Raw genomic sequence first — 25,331 nt, forward strand, 5'->3', positions numbered from 1 at the left:
AGGATAAAAACTTGTTCGGTTAAGATATAGATAGAACATCTGTTTTGCTTGTCCTTAACCTACCCATTTCCTTCAATGAATTATCTCTGCCCAAATAATTGATAATTCTTTCCTACATTTTTCTTTAAGGTGAATCCCAAATATTGATGCAAAATATGAATTAATTTAACATTATCATTCTAAAATGATCACTAAATGTTTCACACTGTTAAAAGCATTTCATGATGAAAGAGGTAGATCGACTGACATGGGCAAACAAACAATTTTAAGAATGGCACTGGTTTTGAAAATTTTCTGTTTTTTTTTTTTTTTTCATTTTAAAATTTCCATGTGACCTAAGAATTAAAAGCTGAGTAAAGTTTGTACAAATAGTCCACCAGACCAATCACAGTCAAAAGTCTGATGCATATATCATAAAAGTCTACTCTTTGTTGAATCATGATATTTCTGACAATATTAAAACTTTTCTACAACAAGCAGTTTAAAACATTAAAAGGTGATGTAAACATAGCATCTTTTAAGTGACATCTTAATAACAGAAAACGAAAACTGAAACTGTCAATACAATACAAATAGAAGCCAAATAAGAGACATACTATATGTATTTTGAAAATAAAAAACAATTTTTGACCTGTCCATTCACAAAAATTTAAAAACTTTTAAAAATCTATGATCCTAATACTTACCAATATAGTTTTAAAACTTTCCTTACAAAAACATTGGCTGTAGTACTTGACACTAAAATATAAACACATTAAAATGTTCTGATTTAACCAAAACATACATTAACTGTAAACTCATCAATTAAACATATTCAATTATAAATATGATTGGATAAAATATGTGATTGTATGTATGTATACATTAAAAATCCATGATTGTACAACGGATTTGTAACTGATTTGATTTATGAGAAATAATTGCACAAAAATGCCATCATTACAGGAGTATAGGATTCCTTTGATTCTTAAAATTGATAATTACATATAAATACTCATAACTGAATTTTAATATTCGTTACTTTATCTAGATAATTATAATTATCTAAATATTTATGATAGTATTTAAATATCCATGACTGCATTCAAATATGACAATAAGACTTTCCATTAGAATGCTAGAGTTTTGTTTCAGCTTCAACAATTACACAAAAGATTGACATGAAATTCTTATTCTTTTTTTTTAAGACCTACATGTATTTCTGAAATTTTATTGAGAATTGTGACATTGTTAATAAAATTCCTTGCTCACACATGATGTTCACTGTCATGGATAAAATTTGAGCAAATTCAATTTTAACGTAACCAAAAATGTCATATAAAGCAAGAGATTGCAATATGAAAATAATACTTTCATATATATTCTAACCAAAATTTGTTCATCAAATTGACTTAAATATCAAAATCAATCTTAAAGAGTACCAAGTGAATGTTATATAACTTCATTAAAAACCAAAGTAGACTTTAATTTAAAAAGTCAAGAAAATACTGACTTTTTGCAGAACAAATAATGACGGAAAGGAAAATTTTAATTCACAGGCTCAAATATTTTTTCAAGTATAATAAATATTAATAACATATTTAAATAAATGAGATTGCTGTTTGTTACATTCTTATGTATCACAATGAGTCTTATATGCTTAAATGGATACATTATAACCCAAGCACTTAAAGCATTTGGTGTAAATATCATTTTTAAATGTATGTGTAATATATTATGCAAATATGTTTTACCCCTTTAAATACTGTTTTCTGAAAAATAAATGGCCATTATGCAAATATATGTACCCCAGTGATATGATAATAGTTGCCTCTTGCTTACCATATAAAAGAAAATCAATATTTCTTTTTATTAAAACAGAATTTCATCTAAAATGTCAAATCAAATTATTGTTCTTAAAATAGGCATTCTTATATAGCATTGATGAATTAAAATTCTTTAAGAAAACATCACAGATGCGTCATCCAAACCTAAAATACCCCAACACATTAAAAAGTACATTGTCACTTCTACAGTAAAAACTGCAGGATCCAGGATATCTCTCAACATCCAAAATCTGATATGAAGATCCTTGTATGTCTTGATTCCAAAACATTTATTCACACAAAAAAAAAATTGCACTTTTCCGCTGGGTTTTGAGAACTAGGAATTATAAACTGAAAATCTACAAATTCTCTATAAATGCTAGGAATTTATTTTCCCTTTCTCAACTTCAAATACTGATTGTAAGGAATTGTGCTGAAAGTTCATTGGGGCCGAGATTTTCCTCTTCGGTGTTTCCTCTTCAAATGAGAAACTTTTCATGTCTTCTCGGACTTTCCTTCCGAAGGCCCTGCCAAGAGATCCCTGCAAAATATGAAGGAATATTGTTTATCTTGCGTTAATATTGTGCAGTAAGTGCATTTCAATTACATGTACATTACCAGCATGGACCAATATAGAGATACACTGTAATATCAAAGTTTTATTAATCCCCAGAAAATTGTGAGATAAGTTTCTTATTTCAAATTCAATGATATGTCAATAATTCTGTGAAGCCTTAAAGAGTTATCCCCCTTCTTACGGTATAGGTACTAATGAAAAACGGTGTTATTGAGGATTTTCTTCTTTCTACATGGTTAATGGTGTTTAAATATTTAGGGAAAAGATATGAAAAGTATTATTTATATTTCATTAATGCTGAATGAATTATTCAAAGTTTACAGATTTCTATTTAGTGTAACAATAAGGTTTTGAATCAGAAGCCTCCACCCAAATAAGAAGGTTGGCAAACATTAAACTGGAAAAAATTGTTCAAGATGCATTAATGAAATGTTTGTACTTGATTAAAAACAAAATGTACACACTATATGCTAATGGCGAACTGACATGTGCTGGATTAATAGATTGTTTGGTAATCTATTAATTAATTTTTAAACATTTTTTTTTAGAATTTTAAGTACAATTACTTTATTTAAGCATTTAAGGAAAAATAGTTTTAAAATGTTGTTTTATTTATAGATAGATGAAAAGACATGTAGTTTCCGATATTTTCCTTACAATGCTGCCTGGGGTTTGAAAATTTTTTAGACAGTCTTTAAACAATATTATGTTTAAAACTTACACAATTCTGTTAATTTTACTAATTTATGTTACAAGCAGAGATCTGATGAAAGTTTGACAAAAAAGCCCCTGTATTAATGGCAGGCGTTTATTAGCAATCACTAGTACATATATATGTGAAGATTATTTACACACACAAACTGACCATACATGCAGATAAATTAGCCATACAGGTCATGCTACAGATTACTAGATATGTTGCCATAGAATGACAACACAGCTGATTTTGAAAGGAATTTTTTTTTCTCTCCAATATGAATTGTTGTTAAACAAACAAAAAAATTCAGATACAATATTTATCTAAATTTTGACCAAAAATACAGTCCTTCCATTAATCATAACAAAAAAAAGTTGGATATCAATAAACAGGTTCATCAGCTTTTGTAATGATCATTCAGTGCATAAATGCCTTGGTATATAATTAACTGGATGTACGTAGAAAGTTTGTAATTACATTTGCAGAACTGGTAACTGACAAATTACCATATATAATTAATAATATTATATAAAATATTTGCCTATAAGAATATTTCTAAATTCATAGATTTTCTAGAAAAGCTACATTTTTGCACTGTTTTTTTCTTTTTATGTTGTAATTCTTTTTTAAATCCTTAGTTTCATCAGGGGAGATAACCTCATATACTCATTACATACACTAGTTAGCATACATGCCTATCACACTGACTTGTCAGTTACTGGGTATAGGTAAATTATTATGGATATATTGTGGAAAAAAAATTGACTACACAGTATTATGTATCTGAGATGCACTTCCCTAAATATTTAGTCTTACATAATATAAATATATGTATTATCTATATATGATGTTTAAAATAAATACACACTGCAATTACAATATATATAGACTTTGATATAATTCCATACCCAGAACCTTAAATGTTCAATGAGGTGTACACTTTATACATGTATGGTGAGTCAAAGGAAACATTAAGTTATAATGGTGAGCTAGAATCTATCACTTATAATGGTGAGCTAGAATCTATCACTTATAATGGTGAGCTAGAAGCTATCAATTATAATGGTGAGCTAGAAGCTATCAATTATCATGGTGAGCTAGAAGCTATCACTTATAATGGTGAGCTAGAATCTATCACTTATAATGGTGAGCTAGAATCTATCACTTATAATGGTGAGCTAGAAGCTATCACTTATAATGGTGAGCTAGAAACTATCAATTATAACAGTGAGCTAGAAGCTATCAATTATAATGGTGAGCTACAAGCTATCAATTATAATGGTGAGCTACAAGCTATCAATTATAATGGTGGGCTAGAAGCTATCAATTATAATGGTGAGCTAGAAGCTATCAATTATAATGGTGAGCTAGAAGCTATCACTTATAATGGTGAGCTAGAAGCTATCAATTATAAAGGTGAGCTAGAAGCTATCACTTATAATGGTGAGCTAGAAGCTATCAATTATAATGGTGAGCTAGAAGCTATCAATTATCATGGTGAGCTAGAAGCTATCAATTATAACGGTGAGCTAGAAGCTATCAATTATAATGGTGAACTAGAGGGAACTATCAACGATAATGGTGAACTAGAGGGAACTATCAATGATAATGGTGAACTAGAGGGAACTATCAATGATTATGGTGAGCTAGAGGAAACTATCAATCATGATAGTGAGCTATAAGAAACTATTGTAATCATGGCATGGGTGAGCTAGAGGAATGTATCAAGCATAATTTAATGACATCACATGTGTTTTTATGTTCCAATAGAGAGAAGGCATGTAGTGAAAATATATATCTACTTTAGATGTATTATCTGAAGAGTGCCAAAAATAGGGTTTTTTGGAATCATTGAAGAAATGTATTAATTATGTGATTAACATCCTAAACATCCCTAAACCTACATTCTCTAGTTTTTTATCAGCTAGAAGATAAGTTTAATAGAAATTTTCATATCCATCAGTCACCAAAATAAATGTTTACACCTCAATGAAAATTACTGGTGTCGGGGCCTGTCAGGCTGAAGGAAAAAGCTTGGATACAATATTGATGAAGCTATATACATTGTATATATATATGTAGGTATATAGTGCACCTTCCCTTACCCGGAAGCTAAGCTTGGTTTTTGGCCCCGTAGTTTCCGTTATGGAGGAGCTCCTATAGGACCTAGTTAGTGTGGAGTTCCGGGTCAGGTTTTTGTTGTTGTTACCATTTACAACATTTATGGAATTTCTGGAAGAAATCAGGGTTGTGAAAGTGTTAGTCAATAGGTCAAGGTCACTCAACAGCTCAAGGTGAAACATGGTAGGACACAAATCATCAACAAAAAGTACACAAAAAGACAAATCAGTTTATGGCAACAATCAAGATTATGTTGTACATCTCATGTAATCATCTTTAGTATGCAGTTTGAAATAGTTCGATCTTTTCAATAAAATAATTTTTCTGAAATTTTAGTATGATAGGTGAAATTTTTCAAATTGGGATTACTTTTGATTAACATAGATCAATAATTCAATAATTTATCTACGATATTTCACCGTGAAAAATCAAGCATATTTGACCAGTATTAAAGAAGCTTGATTCTGATATTTTCAAGGCATGAAGCAGATTCTGATATTTTTATCAACAAAATATACAAAAGATGTACAATATAAATTTATCTGAAATCATGCACAATTACATTCTTTAGTAGTGGTGTTGTCATGGTTACAGTTATAAACACACTTAGACATGCCCTACCTCAACATTACATCTTCTAATTTTCATTAAAACAATTTGCCATATATACTCAAACAAGCAAATTCATGGAATCTTTCCTTACATACTGCAGGTAAACATTTTTGAGGTTAAAAGTAAACATGTCTTTATAGCTCAAAGAGAACAATGCATTCTGTTGAGCCATAATGTATTGCTCGAAACTTGCGAAGAAAAAAATAAATCCATATACAGAATTTAGATGTCTTATTGACATGAATTATCGGATAAAGTAAAATGATTTTGCAGGACTTCCCTTCTCATCTGCCTTTACAAAACCCTATCTTGAGTTTGGCAGAGCCATTAATACATTTTAATTCTGTTCCTAATTTTGAAGATTTTGCGAACATATTTGGGATATAACAACAATTAAAATTTTTTATTAATCAAGGGTTGATAACTCTGCTACTTAGTTTGATGATAATTGGTAAATATTGTGGAAGTTATTGCATGGAAATAGCCAAAAACAAAAATTTTCATTAATCAAGGGGCCATAACTCTGACAAATCACATCAGGAAAAAATGACAATCAAAGATGACTGAGCCCTTCTAGTATTTAACCTTGTTATCAAGTTTGAGAAAATTTTGTAACCAACTGTTCGAGTAATTTCATGGAAATGGCAGAAAACAATGTTTATAGTTAATCAAGGGGACATAACTCCATCAGATAAAGTCAGGCAAAAGTCAGTGGAAACCTAACTTGGCTGAGCCCTAAAGTCACAATCAAACTTTGAAGAGCCCTAAAGTCACAATCAAACTTTGAAGAGCCCTATAGTCACAATCAAACTTTGCAGAGCCCTAAAGTCACAATCAAACTTTGAAGAGCCCTAAAAGTCACAATCAAACTTTGAGAGCCCTAAAGTCACAATCAAACTTTGAAGAGCCCTAAAGTCACAATCAAACTTTGAAGAGCAGCCCTAAAGTCACAATCAAACTTTGAAGAGCAGCCCTAAAGTCACAATCAAACTTTGAAGAGCCCTAAAAGTCACAATCAAACTTTGAAGAGCCCTAAAGTCACAATCAAACTTTGAAGAGCAGCCCTAAAGTCACAATCAAACTTTGAAGAGCCCTAAAGTCACAATCAAACTTTGAAGAGCCCTAAAGTCACAATCAAACTTTGAAGAGCCCTAAAGTCACAATCAAACTTTGAAGAGCCCTAAAGTCACAATCAAACTTTGCAGAGCCCTAAAGTCACAATCAAACTTTGAAGAGCCCTAAAGTCACAATCAAACTTTGAAGAGCCCTAAAGTCACAATCAAACTTTGAAGAGCCCTAAAGTCACAATCAAACTTTGAAGAGCCCTAAAGTCACAATCAAACTTTGCAGAGCCCTAAAGTCACAATCAAACTTTGAAGAGCCCTAAGGATTTCAGCACTGTAACCAAGTTTGAAGAAAGTCTGTTAAGATTTGTTGCATTTATTGCATTGAAACGAAGTCTGACAGACAGACCAAAATTAATATCCCCCATTTTAGGAAAGTGGGGAATAAAAAGTGTCTCATAAGTATGGGGCAATTTGTAATTCATTGATCTATCTTTATTTTTTAACAATACATGCTAGATATTTATAACCAGCACAAAACTTAATAATCTATGAAATTGGATAAATTCCTGCATTTCATCAATAATATTTATACACTTATATCAGAATTGCTTTATTTTGGAAAACATCACTTTTTTAATATAAATTATTTTTTTTGATAAACATCACTTTACAGGCAAATTTGATGTTATAAGCCGCTGGAAGTCTACTGTTGAATATGCCAATTATGATCAAGTGACAGCTAATGGTAATAGTTCTGTCTGTGAGACTGGGAAGTTGGCATGCACCAAGAGTGACATATGTTACTGGCAACAAGGCTGATATCTCCCAGGGATCTCTCTATTCTTGGCGGTTTTTGTAAATGTTTCCTCAAAATAAAGAGTGTTATCTGTTATAGCCGAAACACACATGCAACAATTACAATACACAACTTACATAATGATTCACTATGATCTACACATATTTATTTGTTATTTCTGGTAGAAATATCTCTACATTATACTTCACATTGAATTGTCCTCTTTGAGAGTGTTAAATTTTCTAATCATTTCCAGTAAGATGCACTGAACAATCCTTTTATCCCAGTAGGACCAACTTTAGGAACCATTTTGTAAAAATACCTAAATCATTATTGATGTTAATTAGATATCAACATTTCAAACACCCATCACTGTTTTTGTGACATACCTGGCAGGTTTGACTAGAGACTCGAGTTCTGTCTTGAGATGTCGCCGAATGTACGATTTGGAAGGAGGTATACCCAGGGCTGTAGCGAGTGTATCTGATGTAAACTGAGGCTCCAACACCATCAAGGCCCCATGTACACCACTTTCCTTCAAATTCTGAGCGTATTCCTGAAAAATAAATAATCATAGGTTTTATCATATGACTGTTTCTCACACCTGACTTTCCTGATAACTCTTCATGTGTTCTGTTTTCATTATCAATGTCAGAAATTGATGTAGGAGCGCAAGGAGAACGGAACCTGTGTCTATGGTAGAGACAGAACCTGTGTCTGGTGTAGGAATGGAACCTGTGTCTGGGTTAGGAATGGAACCTGTGTCTGGGGTAGAGACAGAACCTGTGTCTATGGTAGAGACAGAACCTGTGTCTGGTGTAGGAATGGAACCTGTGTCTGGTGTAGGAATGGAACCTGTGTCTGGGGTAGAGACAGAACCTGTGTCTGGTGTAGGAATGGAACCTGTGTCTGGGGTAGGAGTGGAACCTGTGTCTGTTGTTGGAATGGAACCTGTGTCTATGGTAGAGACAGAACCTGTGTCCAGGGTAGGAATGGAACCTGTGTCTGCGGTAGGAATGGAACCTGTGTCTGGGGTAGGAATTGAACCTGTGTCTCGTGTAGGAATGGAACCTGTGTCTGGTGTAGGAATGGAACCTGTGTCTCGTGTAGGAATGGAACCTGTGTCTGGTGTAGGAGTGGGACCTGTGTCTGGTGTAGGAATGTAACCGGTGTCTGGAGTAGGAATGGAACCTAGGCCTGTGTCTGGGGTAGAGAATGAACCTGTGTCTGGTGTAGGAATGGAACCTGTGTCTGGTGTAGGAATGGAACCTGTGTCTCGTGTAGGAATGGAACCTGTGTCTGGTGTAGGAATGGAACCTGTGTCTCGTGTAGGAATGGAACCTGTGTCTGGTGTAGGAGTGGGACCTGTGTCTGGTGTAGGAATGTAACCGGTGTCTGGAGTAGGAATGGAACCTAGGCCTGTGTCTCGGGTAGAGAATGAACCTGTGTCTGGTGTAGAGACAGAACCTGTGTCTGGGGTAGAGAATGAACCTGTGTCTGGTGTAGGAATGGAACCTGTGTCTGGTGTAGGAATGGAACCTGTGTCCAGGGTAGGAATGGAACCTGTGTCTGGGGTAGAGACAGAACCAGTGTCTGGTGAAGGAATGGAACCTGTGTGTCTAGTGTAGGAATGGAACCTGTGTCTGGTGTAAGAATGGAACCTGTGTCTGGTGTAGGAATGGAACCTGTGTCTGGTGTAGGAATGGAACCTGTGTCTGGTGTAGGAATGGAACCTGTGTCTGGTGTAGGAATGGAACCTGTGTCTGGTGTAGGAATGGAACCTGTGTCTGGGGTAGGAAGTGGAACCTGTGTCTGGGGTAGGAATGGAACCTGTGTCTGGGGTTAGGAATGGAACCTGTGTCTGGGTAGGAGTGGAACCTGTGTCTGGTGTAGGAATGGAACCTGTGTCTGGGTAGGAATGGAACCTGTGTCTGGTGTAGGAATGGAACCTGTGTCTGGTGTAGGAATGGAACCTGTGTCTGGTGTAGGAATGGAACCTGTGTCTGGGGTAGGAGTGGAACCTGTGTCTGGTGTAGGAATGGAACCTGTGTCTGGTGTAGGAATGGAACCTGTGTCTGGTGTAGGAATGGAACCTGTGTCTGGGGTAGGAAGTGGAACCTGTGTCTGGGGTAGGAATGGAACCTGTGTCTGGGGTAGGAATGGAACCTGTGTCTGGGGTAGGAATGGAACCCTGTGTCTGGTGTAGGAATGGAACCTGTGTCTGGGTAGGAAATGGAACCTGTGTCTGGGGTAGGAATGGAACCTGTGTCTGGGGTAGGAATGGAACCTGTGTCTGGTGTAGGAATGGAACCTGTGTGTCTGGTGTAGGAATGGAACCTGTGTCTGGGGTAGGAATGGAACCTGTGTCTGGGGTAGGAATGGAACCTGTGTCTGGTGTAGGGAATGGAAACCGTGTGTCTGGTGTAGAAATGGAACCTGTGTCTGGTGTAGGAATGGAACCTGTGTCTGGGGTAGGAATGGAACCTGTGTCTGGTGTAGGAATGGAACCTGTGTCTGGTGTAGGAATGGAACCTGTGTCTGGGGTAGGAATGGAACCTGTGTCTGGTGTAGGAATGGAACCTGTGTCTGGTGTAGGAATGGAACCTGTGTCTGGTGTAGGAATGGAACCTGTGTCTGGTGTAGGAATGGAACCTGTGTCTGGGGTAGGAATGGAACCTGTGTCTGGTGTAGGAATGGAACCTGTGTCTAGTGTAGGAATGAAACCTGTGTGTCTGGTGTAGAAATGGAACCTGTGTCTGGGGTAGAGACAGAACCTGTGTCTGGTGTAGGAATGGAACCTGTGTCTGGGGTAGGAATGGAACCTGTGTCTGGTGTAGGAATGGAGCCTGTGTCTGGTGTAGGAATGGAACCTGTGTCTCGTGTAGGAATGGAACCTGTGTCTGGTGTAGGAATGGAACCTGTGTCTCGTGTAGGAATGGAACCTGTGTCTGGTGTAGGAGTGGGACCTGTGTCTGGTGTAGGAATGTAACCGGTGTCTGGGGTAGGAATGGAACCTGTGTCTGGTGTAGGAATGGAACCTGTGTCTCGTGTAGGAATGGAACCCGTGTCTGGTGTAGGAATGGAACCTGTGTCCAGGGGTAGGAATGGAACCTGTGTCTGGGGTAGAGACAGAACCAGTGTCTGGTGAAGGAATGGAACCTGTGTGTCTAGTGCTAGGAATGGAACCTGTGTCTGGTGTAAGAATGGAAACTCTGTGTCTGGGGTAGGAAGTGGAACCGCTGTCTGGTGTAGGAATGGAACCTGGTGTCTGGTGTAGGAATGGAACCTGTGTCTGGTGTAGGAATGGAACCATGTGTCTGGGTGTAGAAGTGGAACCTGTGTGTGGTGTAGGAAGTGGACCTGTGGTGTGGTGGTAGGGAATAGGAAACCCCTGTGTCTTGTTAGAGTGGAACCTGTGTCTGGTGTAGGAATGGAACCTGTGTCTCGTGTAGGAATGGAACCCGTGTCTGGTGTAGGAGTGGAACCTGTGTCTGGTGTAGGAGTGGGACCTGTGTCTGGGGTAGGAATGGAACCCGTGTCTGGTGTAGGAGTGGAACCTGTGTCTGGTGTAGGAGTGGGACCTGTGTCTGGGGTAGGAATGGAACCTGTGTCTGGGGTAGAGACAGAACCTGTGTCTGGTGTAGGAATGGAACCTGTGTCTGGTCTAGGAATGGAACCTGTGTCTGGTGTAGGAATGGAACCTGTGTCTGGTGTAGGAGTGGAACCTGTGTCTGGTGTAGGAATGGAACCTGTGTCTGGGTAGGAATGGAACCTGTGTCTGGGGTAGGAATGGAACCTGTGTCTGGGGTAGAGACAGAACCTGTGTCTGGTGTAGGAATGGAACCTGTGTCTGGTGTAGGAATGGAACCTGTGTCTGGTGTAGAGACAGAACCTGTGTCTGGTGTAGGAATGGAACCTGTGTCTAGTGTAGGAATGAAACCTGTGTGTCTGGTGTAGGAATGGAACCTGTGTCTGGTGTAGGAATGGAACCTGTGTCTGGGGTAGAGACAGAACCCGTGTCTGGTGTAGGAATGGAACCTGTGTCTGGGGTAGGAATGGAACCACGTAGGTCGGGGTAGTAGGAATGGAACCCTGTGTCTGGTGTTAGGAATGGAACCTGTGTCTGGGGTAGGAATGGAACCTGTGTCTGGGGTAGGAATGGAACCTGTGTCTGGGGTAGGAATGGAACCTGTGTCTGGGTTAGGAATGGAACCTGTGTCTGGGGTAGAGAGAGAACCTGTGTCTATGGTAGAGACAGAACCTGTGTCTGGTGTAGGATTGGAACCTGTGTCTGGTGTAGGAATGGAACCTGTGTCTGGGGTAGGAATGGAACCTGTGTCTGGGTTAGGAATGGAACCTGTGTCTGGGGTAGGAATGGAACCTGTGTCTGGTGTAGGAATGGAACCTGTGTCTGGTGTAGGAAAGGAACCTGTGTCTCGTGTAGGAATGGAACCTGTGTCTCGTGTAGGAATGGAACCTGTGTCTAGTGTAGGAATGGAACCTGTGTCTGGGGTAGAAGTGGAACCTGTGTCTGGGGTAGGAATGTGTGAGGTGTTAACTGAACATGTGTCCTCGGTTAAGGAGCTGCAGAGTGAGATGATGTGACCTGTGCTCTGAGTAGGTAAAGAGCTTGTGTGTGGGTTTATTAGGTTGGACTACTACAGAATGACAATATTACCTCCAAATCAATGTTTTGGACCCACTTGATGACTCTTTGGTTGGTCCAGACCAGAGGATCTGTGTCTGTGCTGTCGCACTTTGACCTCCGGTCAGCCAATATCTACAAATACACACATATAGGTAAATAACCTGGTTCAGTTTCCATGTTAACCATTTCTATTTACATCAATATATTCTTACAATAGAATAAAACATTCATATGAAAAGGAAAATAAAACAAAACGAAAGTTACCTACTGCACATGTTTCTTCGTGGCAGACTAGTGATAAGCTGTTTTGATGAACAATGTATTTGAAATTAATTAATTTGTGAAAAATTGATACACAATTCTTACTTCTTTGTCGAAATTGAGTCTGCGTAGTAATTCGACGCCATGTAATATGCTGGCCTGGTGGAATTTTCGATGGATACCCAAGTATTTTTCCATCTCTTTTTTAGAGAGAATATTAAGCATGCGTCCATCGATTAAATTGGTCTCTGTTGACTGTATATACTGCGGTAAACCCAGATCAGACATCCAGCGATGTGCTACCCATGTATGGTCAAGCAGGCAGGACTTCGGGAATGCTCTATAAAGTGGCAAATATACTGTATTAATGTTTGGGCACAAACCTGTATAAAACGAGCAAAGAATATTGTGACATCCTGTATAATCTTTATATTATGTATTCTGATATGACATTGTCTATCTATCCATGGACATTTAACATCCTGTCTAATCAGTGATTGTGACAACCTGTCTACTCTGACCACTCTGACATCCTGTCTTCTCTGACCACTCTGACATCCTGTCTACTCTGACATCCTGTCTACTCTGAACACTCTGACATCCTGTCTACTCTGACCACTCTGACATCCTGTCTACTCTGACCACTCTGACAACCTGTCTACTCTGACCACTCTGACATCCTGTCTACTCTGACATCCTGTCTACTCTGACAACCTGTCTACTCTGACCACTCTGACATCCTGTCTACTCTGACCACTCTGACATCCTGTCTACTCTGACCACTCTGACATCCTGTCTACTCTGACCACTCTGACATCCTGTCTACTCTAAAATCCTGTCTACTCTGACCACTCTGACAACCTGTCTACTCTGACCACTCTAAAATCCTGTCTACTCTGACCACTCTGACATCCTGTCTACTCTGACAACCTGTCTACTCTGACCACTCTGACATCCTGTCTACTCTGACATCCTGTCTACTCTGACAACCTGTCTACTCTGACCACTCTGACATCCTGTCTACTCTGACATCCTGTCTACTCTGACAACCTGTCTACTCTGACCACTCTGACATCCTGTCTACTCTGACCACTCTGACATCCTGTCTACTCTGACCACTCTGACATCCTGTCTACTCTGACCACTCTGACATCCTGTCTACTCTAAAATCCTGTCTACTCTGACCACTCTGACAACCTGTCTACTCTGACCACTCTAAAATCCTGTCTACTCTGACCACTCTGACATCCTGTCTACTCTGACCACTCTGACATCCTGTCTACTCTGACCACTCTGACATCCTGTCTACTCTGACCACTCTGACATCCTGTCTACTCTGACCACTCTGACATCCTGTCTACTCTGACATCCTGTCTACTCTGACCACTCTGACATCCTGTCTACTCTGACCACTCTGACATCCTGTCTACTCTGACCATTCTGACATCCTGTCTACTCTGACCACTCTGACATCCTGTCTACTCTGACCACTCTGACATCCTGTCTACTCTGACCACTCTGACATCCTGTCTACTCTGACCACTCTGACATCCTGTCTACTCTGACCATTCTGACATCCTGTCTACTCTGACCACTCTGACATCCTGTCTACTCTGACCACTCTGACATCCTGTCTACTCTGACCACTCTGACATCCTGTCTACTCTGACCACTCTGACATCCTGTCTACTCTGACCACTCTGACATCCTGTCTACTCTGACCACTCTGACATCCTGTCTACTCTGACCACTCTGACATCCTGTCTACTCTGACCACTCTGACATCCTGTCTACTCTGACCACTCTGACATCCTGTCTACTCTGACCACTCTGACATCCTGTCTACTCTGACCACTCTGACATCCTGTCTACTCTGACCACTCTGACATCCTGTCTACTCTGACCACTCTGACATCCTGTCTACTCTGACCACTCTGACATCCTGTCTACTCTGACCACTCTGACATCCTGTCTACTCTGACCACTCTGACATCCTGTCTACTCTGACCACTCTGACATCCTGTCTACTCTGACCACTCTGACATCCTGTCTACTCTGACCACTCTGACATCCTGTCTACTCTGACCACTCTGACATCCTGTCTACTCTGACCACTCTGACATCCTGTCTACTCTGACCACTCTGACATCCTGTCTACTCTGACCACTCTGACATCCTGTCTACTCTGACCACTCTGACATCATGTCTACTCTGACCACTCTGACATCATGTCTACTCTGACCACTCTGACATCCTGTCTACTCTGACCACTCTGACATCCTGTCTACTCTGACCACTCTGACATCCTGTCTACTCTGACCACTCTGACATCCTGTCTACTCTGACCACTCTGACATCCTGTCTACTCTGACCACTCTGACATCCTGTCTACTCTGACCACTCTGACATCCTGTCTACTCTGACCACTCTGACATCCTGTCTACTCTGACCACTCTGACATCCTGTCTACTCTGACCACTCTGACATCCTGTCTACTCTGACCACTCTGACATCATGTCTACTCTGACCACTCTGACATCCTGTCTACTCTGACCACTCTGACATCCTGTCTACTCTGACCACTCTGACATCCTGTCTACTCTGACCACTCTGACATCCTGTCTACTCTGACCATTCTGACATCCTGTCTACTCTGACCACTCTGACATCCTGTCTACTCTGACCACTCTGACATCCTGTCTACTCTGACCACTCTGACATCCTGTCTACTCTGACCACTCTGACATCCTGTCTACTCTGACCACTCTGACATCCTGTCTACTCTGACCACTCTGACATCCTGTCTACTCTGACCACTCTGACATCCTGTCTACTCTGACCACTCTGACATCCTGTCTACTCTGACATCCTGTCTACTCTGACCACTCTGACATCCTGTCTACTCTGACCACTCTGACATCCTGTCTACTCTGACCACTCTGACATCCTGTCTACTCTGACATCCTGTCTACTCTGACCACTCTGACATCCTGTCTACTCTGACCACTCTGACATCCTGTCTACTCTGACCACTCTGACATCCTGTCTACTCTGACCACTCTGACATCCTGTCTACTCTGACCACTCTGACATCATGTCTACTCTGACATCCTGTCTACTCTTAAATCCTGTCTACTCTGACCACTCTGACATCCTGTCTTCTCTGACATCCTGTCTACTCCCACAATTCTGACATCCTGCCTACTCTGACCATTTTGACATCCTGTCTACTCTGACCATTTTGACATCCTGTCTACTCTGACCACTCTGACATCCTGTCTACTCTGACTATTTTGACATCCTGTCTACTCTGACTGCGAGTGTTACGACAGACAGTCTACTCTGACCATGAGTGCATGTTCTGACATCCTGTCTACTCTGACATCCTGTCTAATCTGACACCTGTATGATCCGACATCATTTCTAATCTGACTTATAATTATTCTGACAAGTAAAGGTTGTTCGTATTTCTGTCTCATAATATGCATATACCATACAGTTACTTAAAAGAAACTTAATATGAGGAAATATTTCAGATGAGAAAAATGTTTAGTTTATAAATCCTTGTTACTTGTGATTGTCACAACTTACTAAGTATAATGCAATCTTAGATATTGCTAGAAAGATTGAACAAAATTAACAGATTATTAGGTAACTTATAGAAAGAAAAATTTTCATGGAGACCTCGTCTTTTGAAAAGTAGTGGTTTGAACCTGTTACACAGGGATTCCCAGTGATCTTACATGTCTGCAGGACTCCGTGCCTCTTCTATCGCAATCCGAATCTTCTTTCTGTGCATAGGGTTGGAAATTGCGAGAGCTGATCCTAATTCCGAATCACTGAGACCAAGCAGAACCTTCCCACTCTTAATGTTAGCTGTGCACATTTTCCCATACATAGGCATGTTTAGAACAATCTCCAGCCATGCTAACACTTGATTGGCCTTCCATAAAGTCATGTGACAACCTTTTGACTGCTCGACAATCTGTAGTTTTTCTTGATAATTGTCTGGGTTTAGCAAAGTCAATCTTGAGTTGGGTGGAATGTCTGCAAAAATAATTACAAATCTTTTAAATAGCAAAGTCATAAATGCCATTTTTATTTAGTCTGATAGTAACTAATTAAATCTTTTGAATTAGAGTTTGCATTCAAAAAATAATAACTTGAACTTGAAGTTATCCCCCTTAGACCAATTCACCCAATTTGAGCACAAAGTTGGTTTTAATTGCAATGAACAAGCATACTGTGGACTGAACCCTGGACCTCTTGATTACTAGTCTCATGCTCTATTGATCCAACTAAAGAGACGTTCTCTACAGTCGAGGGAAATGTTGTGGCTGATATTACCTGCATTACACCAGTATACACCAGATAAAACATATCATTGGCAGAGATGGATTAATCTAAGAGCAAATTTTAGCTGATGTTTTAAAACCTACAGCTATGAAAATAATAATCATTTCTGCAACCATCTGTTTTCTCATACCGTCCATGTCTGCGTCTGTGGGTAGTGCTATTGACCGTCGAACCCGCCCTCGGGAAAATACGCGGGATATTGAATTGAGGCTGATTCGTTTTTTCTTTTTCGGGTCTGCAGGACTTTCTGTTACGTCTTGACTAGAAGGGCTGAAATCGGAACTGTCCAACAAAGGTGTGAGGGAATTACTTCTCTCCCTCGTCTTGTTGTTTGGAGTAACAGGAAGCGCTGAAATTTATTTAGAAGTACATTACAAATCTGTATTTAAAACGCGTACACTTATGATTACACATGTCAAACCTAGTTCTGACAAAGACTTATAAGTTGTTTTACTGTATTTACCTTTCGATAAACCAAGATAACCAAAAAATAAGTATAAAATAAGGGAGTGGACTTACAGGTAATTACCTTTGTTAGTAATTTGAAATAGAAATGGGTGGGTGTATTATCAGACGGATGTGGGCTTTTTGCCAGATAAAAATGATTCGCAAAATATTCAGTCAATTACCAATTTTACCATTCTTTATTATACAATCGGTGAATATAACAGGGTACATGTAACATTTTATTGGGAATCCTGTAACACAATTTTAGCAAACCAACTTGATACAACTTAATTGTTTCAAAAGCATGTACATTTTCATCAAATTAAAATATGTCATTAAATTAATCTATTTTTTTCTGTAGTAAAACTTTTTTAGCAGTGAGCTATAGATATATACATGAATTTATTAAATACACTGTACATTGATTGATATTTAAAATGTCAACAACATACCAACAAAATATATAACCAGATAATTATATGATTTATTGCTTATGTTTAAAGCCCAATATTGTAATGACTCATCTGGCAAGGAAGTTTCTCATGACAAAGCAAAATGTAATACAAACGATCCTTATTTTGATCTTATCACTGCGGATATATTACCGTATATACCCAAAAATAAGCCCCTGCCTCATTTTTGCAAATAATTGAGTCTTCTTTAAACTTAAATACTAAACTTTTACACTAGGAATTGGGCTTAAATTTGAGGATAAATATGGTACTTTTACAATAGGGGACGGGGCAAATTTATTTGAGGATATATATAAATACAGTACTAAACATTAACACTAGGGATGGGGCTTATTTGAGGATAAATAAGGCAATAAGCATTTACATATAGGATAATGATAGTATGTATATACATTACTTTAAATATTAACTTTTTGCTTTTTAATTTAAAAGCAGAAACATGACAATTACAATACAGCTAAGAAACGTGTATTTATATATACCTTCCATGCTACTGTTTTTGGAATTGAAGTTTGCTGAAGGAGGCGGTGTCTCGTAAGGAGGTAATTCTTCACTGTTGGTCGTTGTTCCTCCGACACTGTTCGGAGATTGGTTCATGCTGTTTCGAAGTTTTTGACCACATACCTGCTGTTCTTTTGCCTGAAGAATTCAAGATCAACATAAGTTTTTGCTAGGTAAATAACCCCATCAATAGCCTGAATCATTTTGAAGCAGGATCTTGTAGTAGCTGGTGACTACCTCATTTTATTATGTAAGAGAGATGGCCTGATGCAAACTCTCAAGACCAATCTGGTAAGTACGTGTCTTGCCAATTAATGGACACATCCATAACAGTCCTGGGTAGAGATTGAGCTATATACTCATCTTGGTTATTCGTTAGAGGTTGGCTAAAGTATCGGAGTAAACTAAGATACACCAGTCCAACACTTTGGTCAAAATTCAAGACTAAACACACGGTACTTTATGATATCTGCCACAAATTTAGATTGCCATATTCTTTAAACTCTCATACTAAAGTGATGCTGAAGTTTTGTTTCTCATCTGACATCGTACCAGTAATTTTCAAACATAAATCTGTCTGATGAGTGTAACAGAGTACAAGCTCTCTAGTCACACAAACATCACATCATAGATTTTTCCCTTGCTGTAGTATATGAAACTATATTTACATTTGCTCTGCAATTTAACATTGCAATGTACAGAGCATGCATTATGTGTGAATAACAATGGCTATAAAACGGAACCACCTTATTCCGAGCTTGATGCAATTGACTGCTTTACTTATTAGTTTGTCCCTATGTTATTCTGCAATCACCCTGCATACTGGATGGTATCCAAGCAAGGGAAATAATGAATCAATTAAACCCTAATTAAAGAAACAGCCTTCGCTCTACTCCTGGATCACTGATTATGTAACCACCATTCTGACAAAATCAACCTCATAGCACTATATTTTGCTGCTGCAAGAACTTCATAACTAATGTTGGAAAAGTGGTAAAAAACATGATGGATTCTGTAAAATGTAAACAAGAGATGAATGCTTGAGTAAATAGTGTAAACGTGCTATAACACAGAACGTCCTGTAGGACTTGAACAATGTGTGTCATAGGACTGTAACACCATTTACTATAACATTCATTATATAAATAAATACATACCAAATCTGTCTGTATAGCTTCAGTAGAACTTTGGATATCTCTAAATACTGTATAGATTTATCTTCAGACAGCATCATGCTATAGAGATTATTTTGTAGTGTGCTGTAGTATGATGTGTAGCAAATTGCTCTGCCACAGAGTGCTGTATGGCGTCCAGATAAATATATACAACATGAACAGTTTATGATTGAAGAAAAAAACCTTACCAGTATGTTTGATGATAACACACTTTTTGTATCTACTTATATTTACCTCCAGCAATTCTACTTCCAATTTCTTGATCTGTGCGTCTTTTGTCTCAAGTTGAGTCCGAAGTATGAAGGTGCGTTCCTGTCCGTCCCGGACTTGTTTCATTAAATCCCACCGTTCATGTTCACAGTCCTCGCGTTCTGTGGCAAGCTATAACCGGTACAATATTCCTTTACTACATATTACTATTTAATCTAGAATTTGATATGTAACAGTCATTAAGTGATTATATTACTGGACAAAATACAAACAAAATTCCATTGTATAATGAATTTCCATTTTCAAACTATTAAGAATGTAACACAATTCTTGATATCTAATGGTTTTTAGATTCAATGTTAGAGACAAAATTCTGTTTTCAAAAAATACTGAACACACAGCAAAAAAATTGTAAACAGTCATCAATCAGGAGAGAGAAAAAAAGAGACATTTGTCACTGTCTGACAAGTAATGCTTCCTGTTATATCAAGAATCTTCCAAAGTATCCTGATCTCCCAGCAAGTAGAACACTTAAAGTTACTGATAAAAGAATCAAAAGGAACCTTATAAATGTTTGTTAAACAATGTAAACAGCTGCCTGCAGCTTCAAACCAATTCACAATAGCTTTTATCTGATAAATCCTGGCCCTGTATTCAATACACCTACATGTTCCTGGCCCCGTATTCCATACACCTACATGTTCCTGGCCCTATATTCCATACACCTACATGTTCCTGGCCCTGTATTCCATACACCTACATGTCCCTGGCCCTGTATTCAATACACCTACATGTCCCTATATTCCATACACCGACGTGTTCCTGGCCCTGTATTCCATACACCTACATGTTCCTGGCCCTATATTCCATACACCTACATGTTCTCTGGCCCCGTATTCAATACACCTACATGTTCCTGGCCCTGTATTCCATACACCTACATGTTCGTGGCCCCGTATTCCATACACCGACGTGTTCCTGGCCCTGTATTCCATACACCTACATGTTCCTGGCCCCGTATTCCATACACCTACATGTTCCTGGCCCTATATTCCATACACCTACATGTTCCTGGCCCTGTATTCCATACACCTACATGTTCCTGGCCCTGTATTCCATACACCTATATGTTCCTGGCCCTATATTCAATACACCTATATGTTCCTGGCCCCGTATTCCATACACCTACATGTTCCTGGCCCTGTATTCAATACACCTACATGTTCCTGGCCCTATATTCAATATACCTACATGTTCCTGGCCCTGTATTCCATACACCTACATGTTCCTGGCCCTGTATTCAATACACCTATATGTTCCTGGCCCTGTATTCAATACACCTATATGTTCCTGGCCCCGTATTCCATACACCTACATGTTCCTGGCCCTGTATTCCATACACCTACATGTTCCTGGCCCTGTATTCAATATAACTACGTGTTCCTGGCCCTATATTCCATACACCTACATGTTCCTGGCCCTGTATTCAATACATCTACATGTTCCTGGCCCTGTATTCAATACACCTACATGTTCCTGGCCCTATATTCCATACACCTACATATACATCTGTTATACTCTTCATTGTAATGGATTTTACAGAAGAGTCCATCATGCTCAATTTTTTTTAATTTTTTTTACAAGATCATTTCTACTGATTGATAGGATACAGTTTACAACAATTTAAACTGCTCCTTTTTTTATAAGCACTTACAGGGTCAAAAGGTCATAATAACTATAATGTTAACTTTAACTTTATTTATATAGAGTATCACTTTTGCTGGTCCTGATAGAAACATGTGAGAAATCTTACTGTGTATGAGGAGGCAGAGTGACCCAGACTATAATATGTGTGGTCGGACACATCCCTGTACTAGGTGAAAGGGAACTATGTTACCACTGTGCCACCAACTACCCAATTTAATTAGATCATTGGTTTAATTACTATGGTTACATAATGATGAAGTGATGAGTATAATAAATCACTTTGAAGGAGATAAATACAACAAAATTTTGAGAAAAAAAAACACAATTTTTTTTTTTTTCGAAATTGAAAGTTCAATTAAAATGTTTGAAAATTTGGGAAAATCATTTCCATAGCTTTCCAATTTGACTGGACAGCAAACATGTTTAGACCCCAAAAGAATTTTCATGAAAAATGTCATTACTAAAAATATGACTGGCAACCTCTAACAAAATCAAATTAGTGGAATGAGGAACAATCAGGAGAAAAATATTTGGCCTTGATAGCTTTGAGTGTCACTCTTTGGTTGGGCTACATTGTATACAAATTAAATGTTTGTTTACCTCTTGGTCAAGAATCTCTCTCTCTCTCTCTCAAAAAAAAATCAGATTTGAGAATCAATAGTAAATTGCTTTGCAGTCAAAAGTTTAATAAAGTCTACCTCACTTTTCCCACGACTCTCTGTCATTACAGGCGTGACATTTTACTCGTCGTTACAGAATCTAATGTAACCAGGATATAAAATACCAAGGACAATCGTTCTTCATGACATTTCTCTTATCTGTGACAATAAAAAACGGATTTTTTTTGTCAGCTGTGTTGGTTCTGATAGGTGATTTATCTCGACGTAACTGGAAAATCATTTATGACTAGACTGCATGTTCAATTACTTGATGTTTAGTAGGAATATTAATTCACTTGTTTTTAATTCCTTAACAACAAATTTCAATCTCCACTGAATCAGCACTTACCTTCAAATTTCATACAGTATGACAGTGTCTATACAAGCAAATCTATTCCCAGCAAAACATTACAAAACCTGACATACAAATATCAGCATCTAGGTTCCATCTCAAAGGCTGAACACACAAATTCTACATCACGTGTAACACAAAAAACACAGTTTTCATTGACAGAGGATGTGTGGGGTATTACATGTGATGAAGTGGTGTTAGATTAATTTGTTTTGATCTGTGTTCATAATTAGGGTGTGTCTAGATCTGTAGAGCTTATATTTATTACACGTACAGCTTACAGAAACTGCATCTGACCTTGAACCTTGTTAAAATGTTTATGTAGGTAACTGTCGTGTAATAAAGCCTTATTTTTTTCCAAAATTATCATCAGTTGCATTTGGTGAAAAAGAATTGCATATATTTTCCCAGAAATGTCAACAACCCTACTTCAGTAGTGAGTCTCCACAGTCTGTGTCTATATTACAGTAAAGATAAATATTATTTTGGCAGTAGATTTGCATGTATGAAGACAGTATCATACGTACTCCAGAAAGTTTTGGTTATTTCTACCCATGAGTATAATTCATTTGTTGAGTGACATTGTTAAAAAGTTTTCATTTATAAGCTTATTTCATTGTCTTTCAATAAGCTCACCTGCTTTGCTTTTTGGAGGATAATTACTGTAATGATTTAGAAAATGTTTACAATTCTCAGATCAGTAGTCACCTGTTTGATGGTGTCATCACTCTCCCTCATACGAGTCTCGTAGTTACGTATAAAATCTCGAAGCTCGGTTTCTTTATCCTCCAGAGTTGTGTACAACTGACGCATCTGGTTGAGAAGCTCAAGTTTTTCTGCCTTCAGACGCTTTCGATCACCCTTCATTGCTACAAAACATATATTTGTTTGCATTTTAACAACACAACAAAACAACTTCATGATTTAAACCACTGTTGTTTGGATTTTATTAACAAACAAACAAACAATAAAAAAAATCACAGAACCCTGAACTCCATTCTGTAACCAAGGTTTTGGTTCCCTTTTGTTTTGTAGTATTTTGTTGATAAAACTCAAACAGCTGTGGTTAAATCAAAGTCGAGAAAGTTTCACATATTCTTATAACATTGATAAAACAATTTTAAGTTGAAATTATTTTTTTCAGTAAAGTAATTCAAATCTTTTTGAAATAAGACTGAAATAATCTTAGAAGTACAGACTTCATCATACTCCCATTCTACCTGTCCGTCCATTTAGACAGCTGCTGCATATAAATACATGAATGACAACATATATATGGCAAAATATATATAAAATAAATGTATTTCAAATTATATATTTCTGGATCAAATGCTGGGCTGTATCTTATCTATAGAAACAAACCACATATCCTAGTGGCTGAATCCTAGCAGTCAATCCTAGTAGCCCGATCCTAGTGGCTGACCCTAGTCTATTGGCCAGATCCTAGTGGCCAATCCTAGTTGCCGGATCCTAGTGGCTGACCCTAGCCTATTGGCCAGATCCTAGTGGCCAATCCTAGTGGCCAATCCTAGTTGTCGGATCCTAGTGGCTGACCCTAGCCTATTGGCCAGATCCTAGTGGCCAATCCAGAGGTCTTACTCCAGTGTAATTATATGTAGAAGTGTTACTGATCTAAATGATTCATCAGGCTTCATACACAGCTCTGATACTAGTTATAAAGTATCACATACCGAGTTAGTAGAAACTTTCAACATCACATCAGAAGCTATATATAATAAATCCCCTCCCTAAAGTTTGAAGTGGGGTTAAAACATCCAGACCAAAATATTTCTTCTCTACTGTTTGATACATATGCAATTATTTTGTAAGATTTATCTATATAATTAATTGAAAAGTTTTTTTTAATCAGTTTTCAAGTCCTGGGCATTTACTTACTTACAGTAAGAAGAAACCCAGAATATCATCATGAAAGTATAAGGCCAACAATGTCCCAATATTTTTTTAATCAAATTTTCTTGATTTCCCCTATATAAGAAAGAATTGTACCTATAACTTATACTATACACAGCAACCCTAATTCCTATTACACAAGAGTTTGTTTTGTTTATATTTTGCCCTGATGTTCCAGGAACATGCCAACATCCACACAATGTGACCTTCTGTGACCTTAACATATCATCTACAAACTTCACATATTTTCCAAACTGTTATAAACAAACCTGATCTGTTGAGAAATATTTTATCTACATAAACCACTTTGATGTATCCTAGCCAGCACCTGCTACAGACAGCTTCTTGTTTGTAAACTTGGTAGCTAACTAAAAACATCAAAATTTGACTACATGGGATATGGTAGCTGTCTAGCTGATTACTGAAGCTCATCTAAATATGACTTCATGCAATAGAATCGTAAAATTGACAAAAAAAATATGAATGTCACTACCATTCTATGTTGGAGTAAAGTGTTGGCATATGTATGAATATACTAGTTTTGCATATTTACATGAAAAAAAATGTTTGTTTTTTTGTGAAAATTATGAACAGTGATGTTTTTGTCATTATGACATCGTAACTGCAGTAAAGTAAAAAGGCGTTACAGAAGATATAGAATGACACACACTTTATCTTTTTCATTTTAATGTTTTCACGCTAGACAGCAGATAGGCGTTATGTGAATAGTATCTCAACACATGTTCACGATGATGTATAAGAAAGTGGGATTTGTTACCACAACCCACAGTAGCAAGAAATGATATGGGTTTTGGTGGAGGTGGATGCAATTTTTCAGGAAAATTAGTCTGCCTGCATTTTTTTGGAGCATGTAAATTTCTGCTACACTAGCCTCATGGTAACCTAGTGGTAGTGTTACTTTGTATATGTTTAATAGAGTTATTTTTAATTTCTTA

The 25,331-nt window shown here is 37.9% G+C and overlaps 1 protein-coding gene across 8 annotated transcripts in view; it reads right to left on the reverse strand.

The window, feature by feature from the left end:
* Positions 1-225: 225 nt before the first annotated feature.
* The window catches only part of LOC117344904 (kazrin-like), a 110,591-nt gene continuing 85,485 nt past the window's right edge, over positions 226-25,331 (reverse strand). For 6 of the 8 annotated variants that reach the window (XM_033907782.1, XM_033907781.1, XM_033907787.1 and 3 more), the window contains 10 exons: positions 23,173-23,333; positions 19,771-19,917; positions 18,343-18,499; positions 17,071-17,289; positions 16,328-16,631; positions 12,690-12,924; positions 12,354-12,455; positions 8,065-8,231; positions 5,185-5,311; positions 226-2,346 (listed from right to left, as the gene is read on the reverse strand). In XM_033907782.1, the coding sequence (XP_033763673.1) occupies positions 2,185-2,346; positions 5,185-5,311; positions 8,065-8,231; positions 12,354-12,455; positions 12,690-12,924; positions 16,328-16,631; positions 17,071-17,289; positions 18,343-18,499; positions 19,771-19,917; positions 23,173-23,333 (1,781 nt within the window). In that variant the 3' untranslated portion in view covers positions 226-2,184. The remainder of the gene's footprint in view (positions 2,347-5,184; positions 5,312-8,064; positions 8,232-12,353; positions 12,456-12,689; positions 12,925-16,327; positions 16,632-17,070; positions 17,290-18,342; positions 18,500-19,770; positions 19,918-23,172; positions 23,334-25,331) is intronic. The other 2 variants (XR_004536286.1, XM_033907786.1) reach the window with 2 other exon arrangements.

This window comes from Pecten maximus, chromosome 16 (genome assembly GCF_902652985.1).
Source record: "Pecten maximus chromosome 16, xPecMax1.1, whole genome shotgun sequence".
Taxonomy (NCBI): Eukaryota; Metazoa; Mollusca; class Bivalvia; order Pectinida; family Pectinidae; genus Pecten; species Pecten maximus.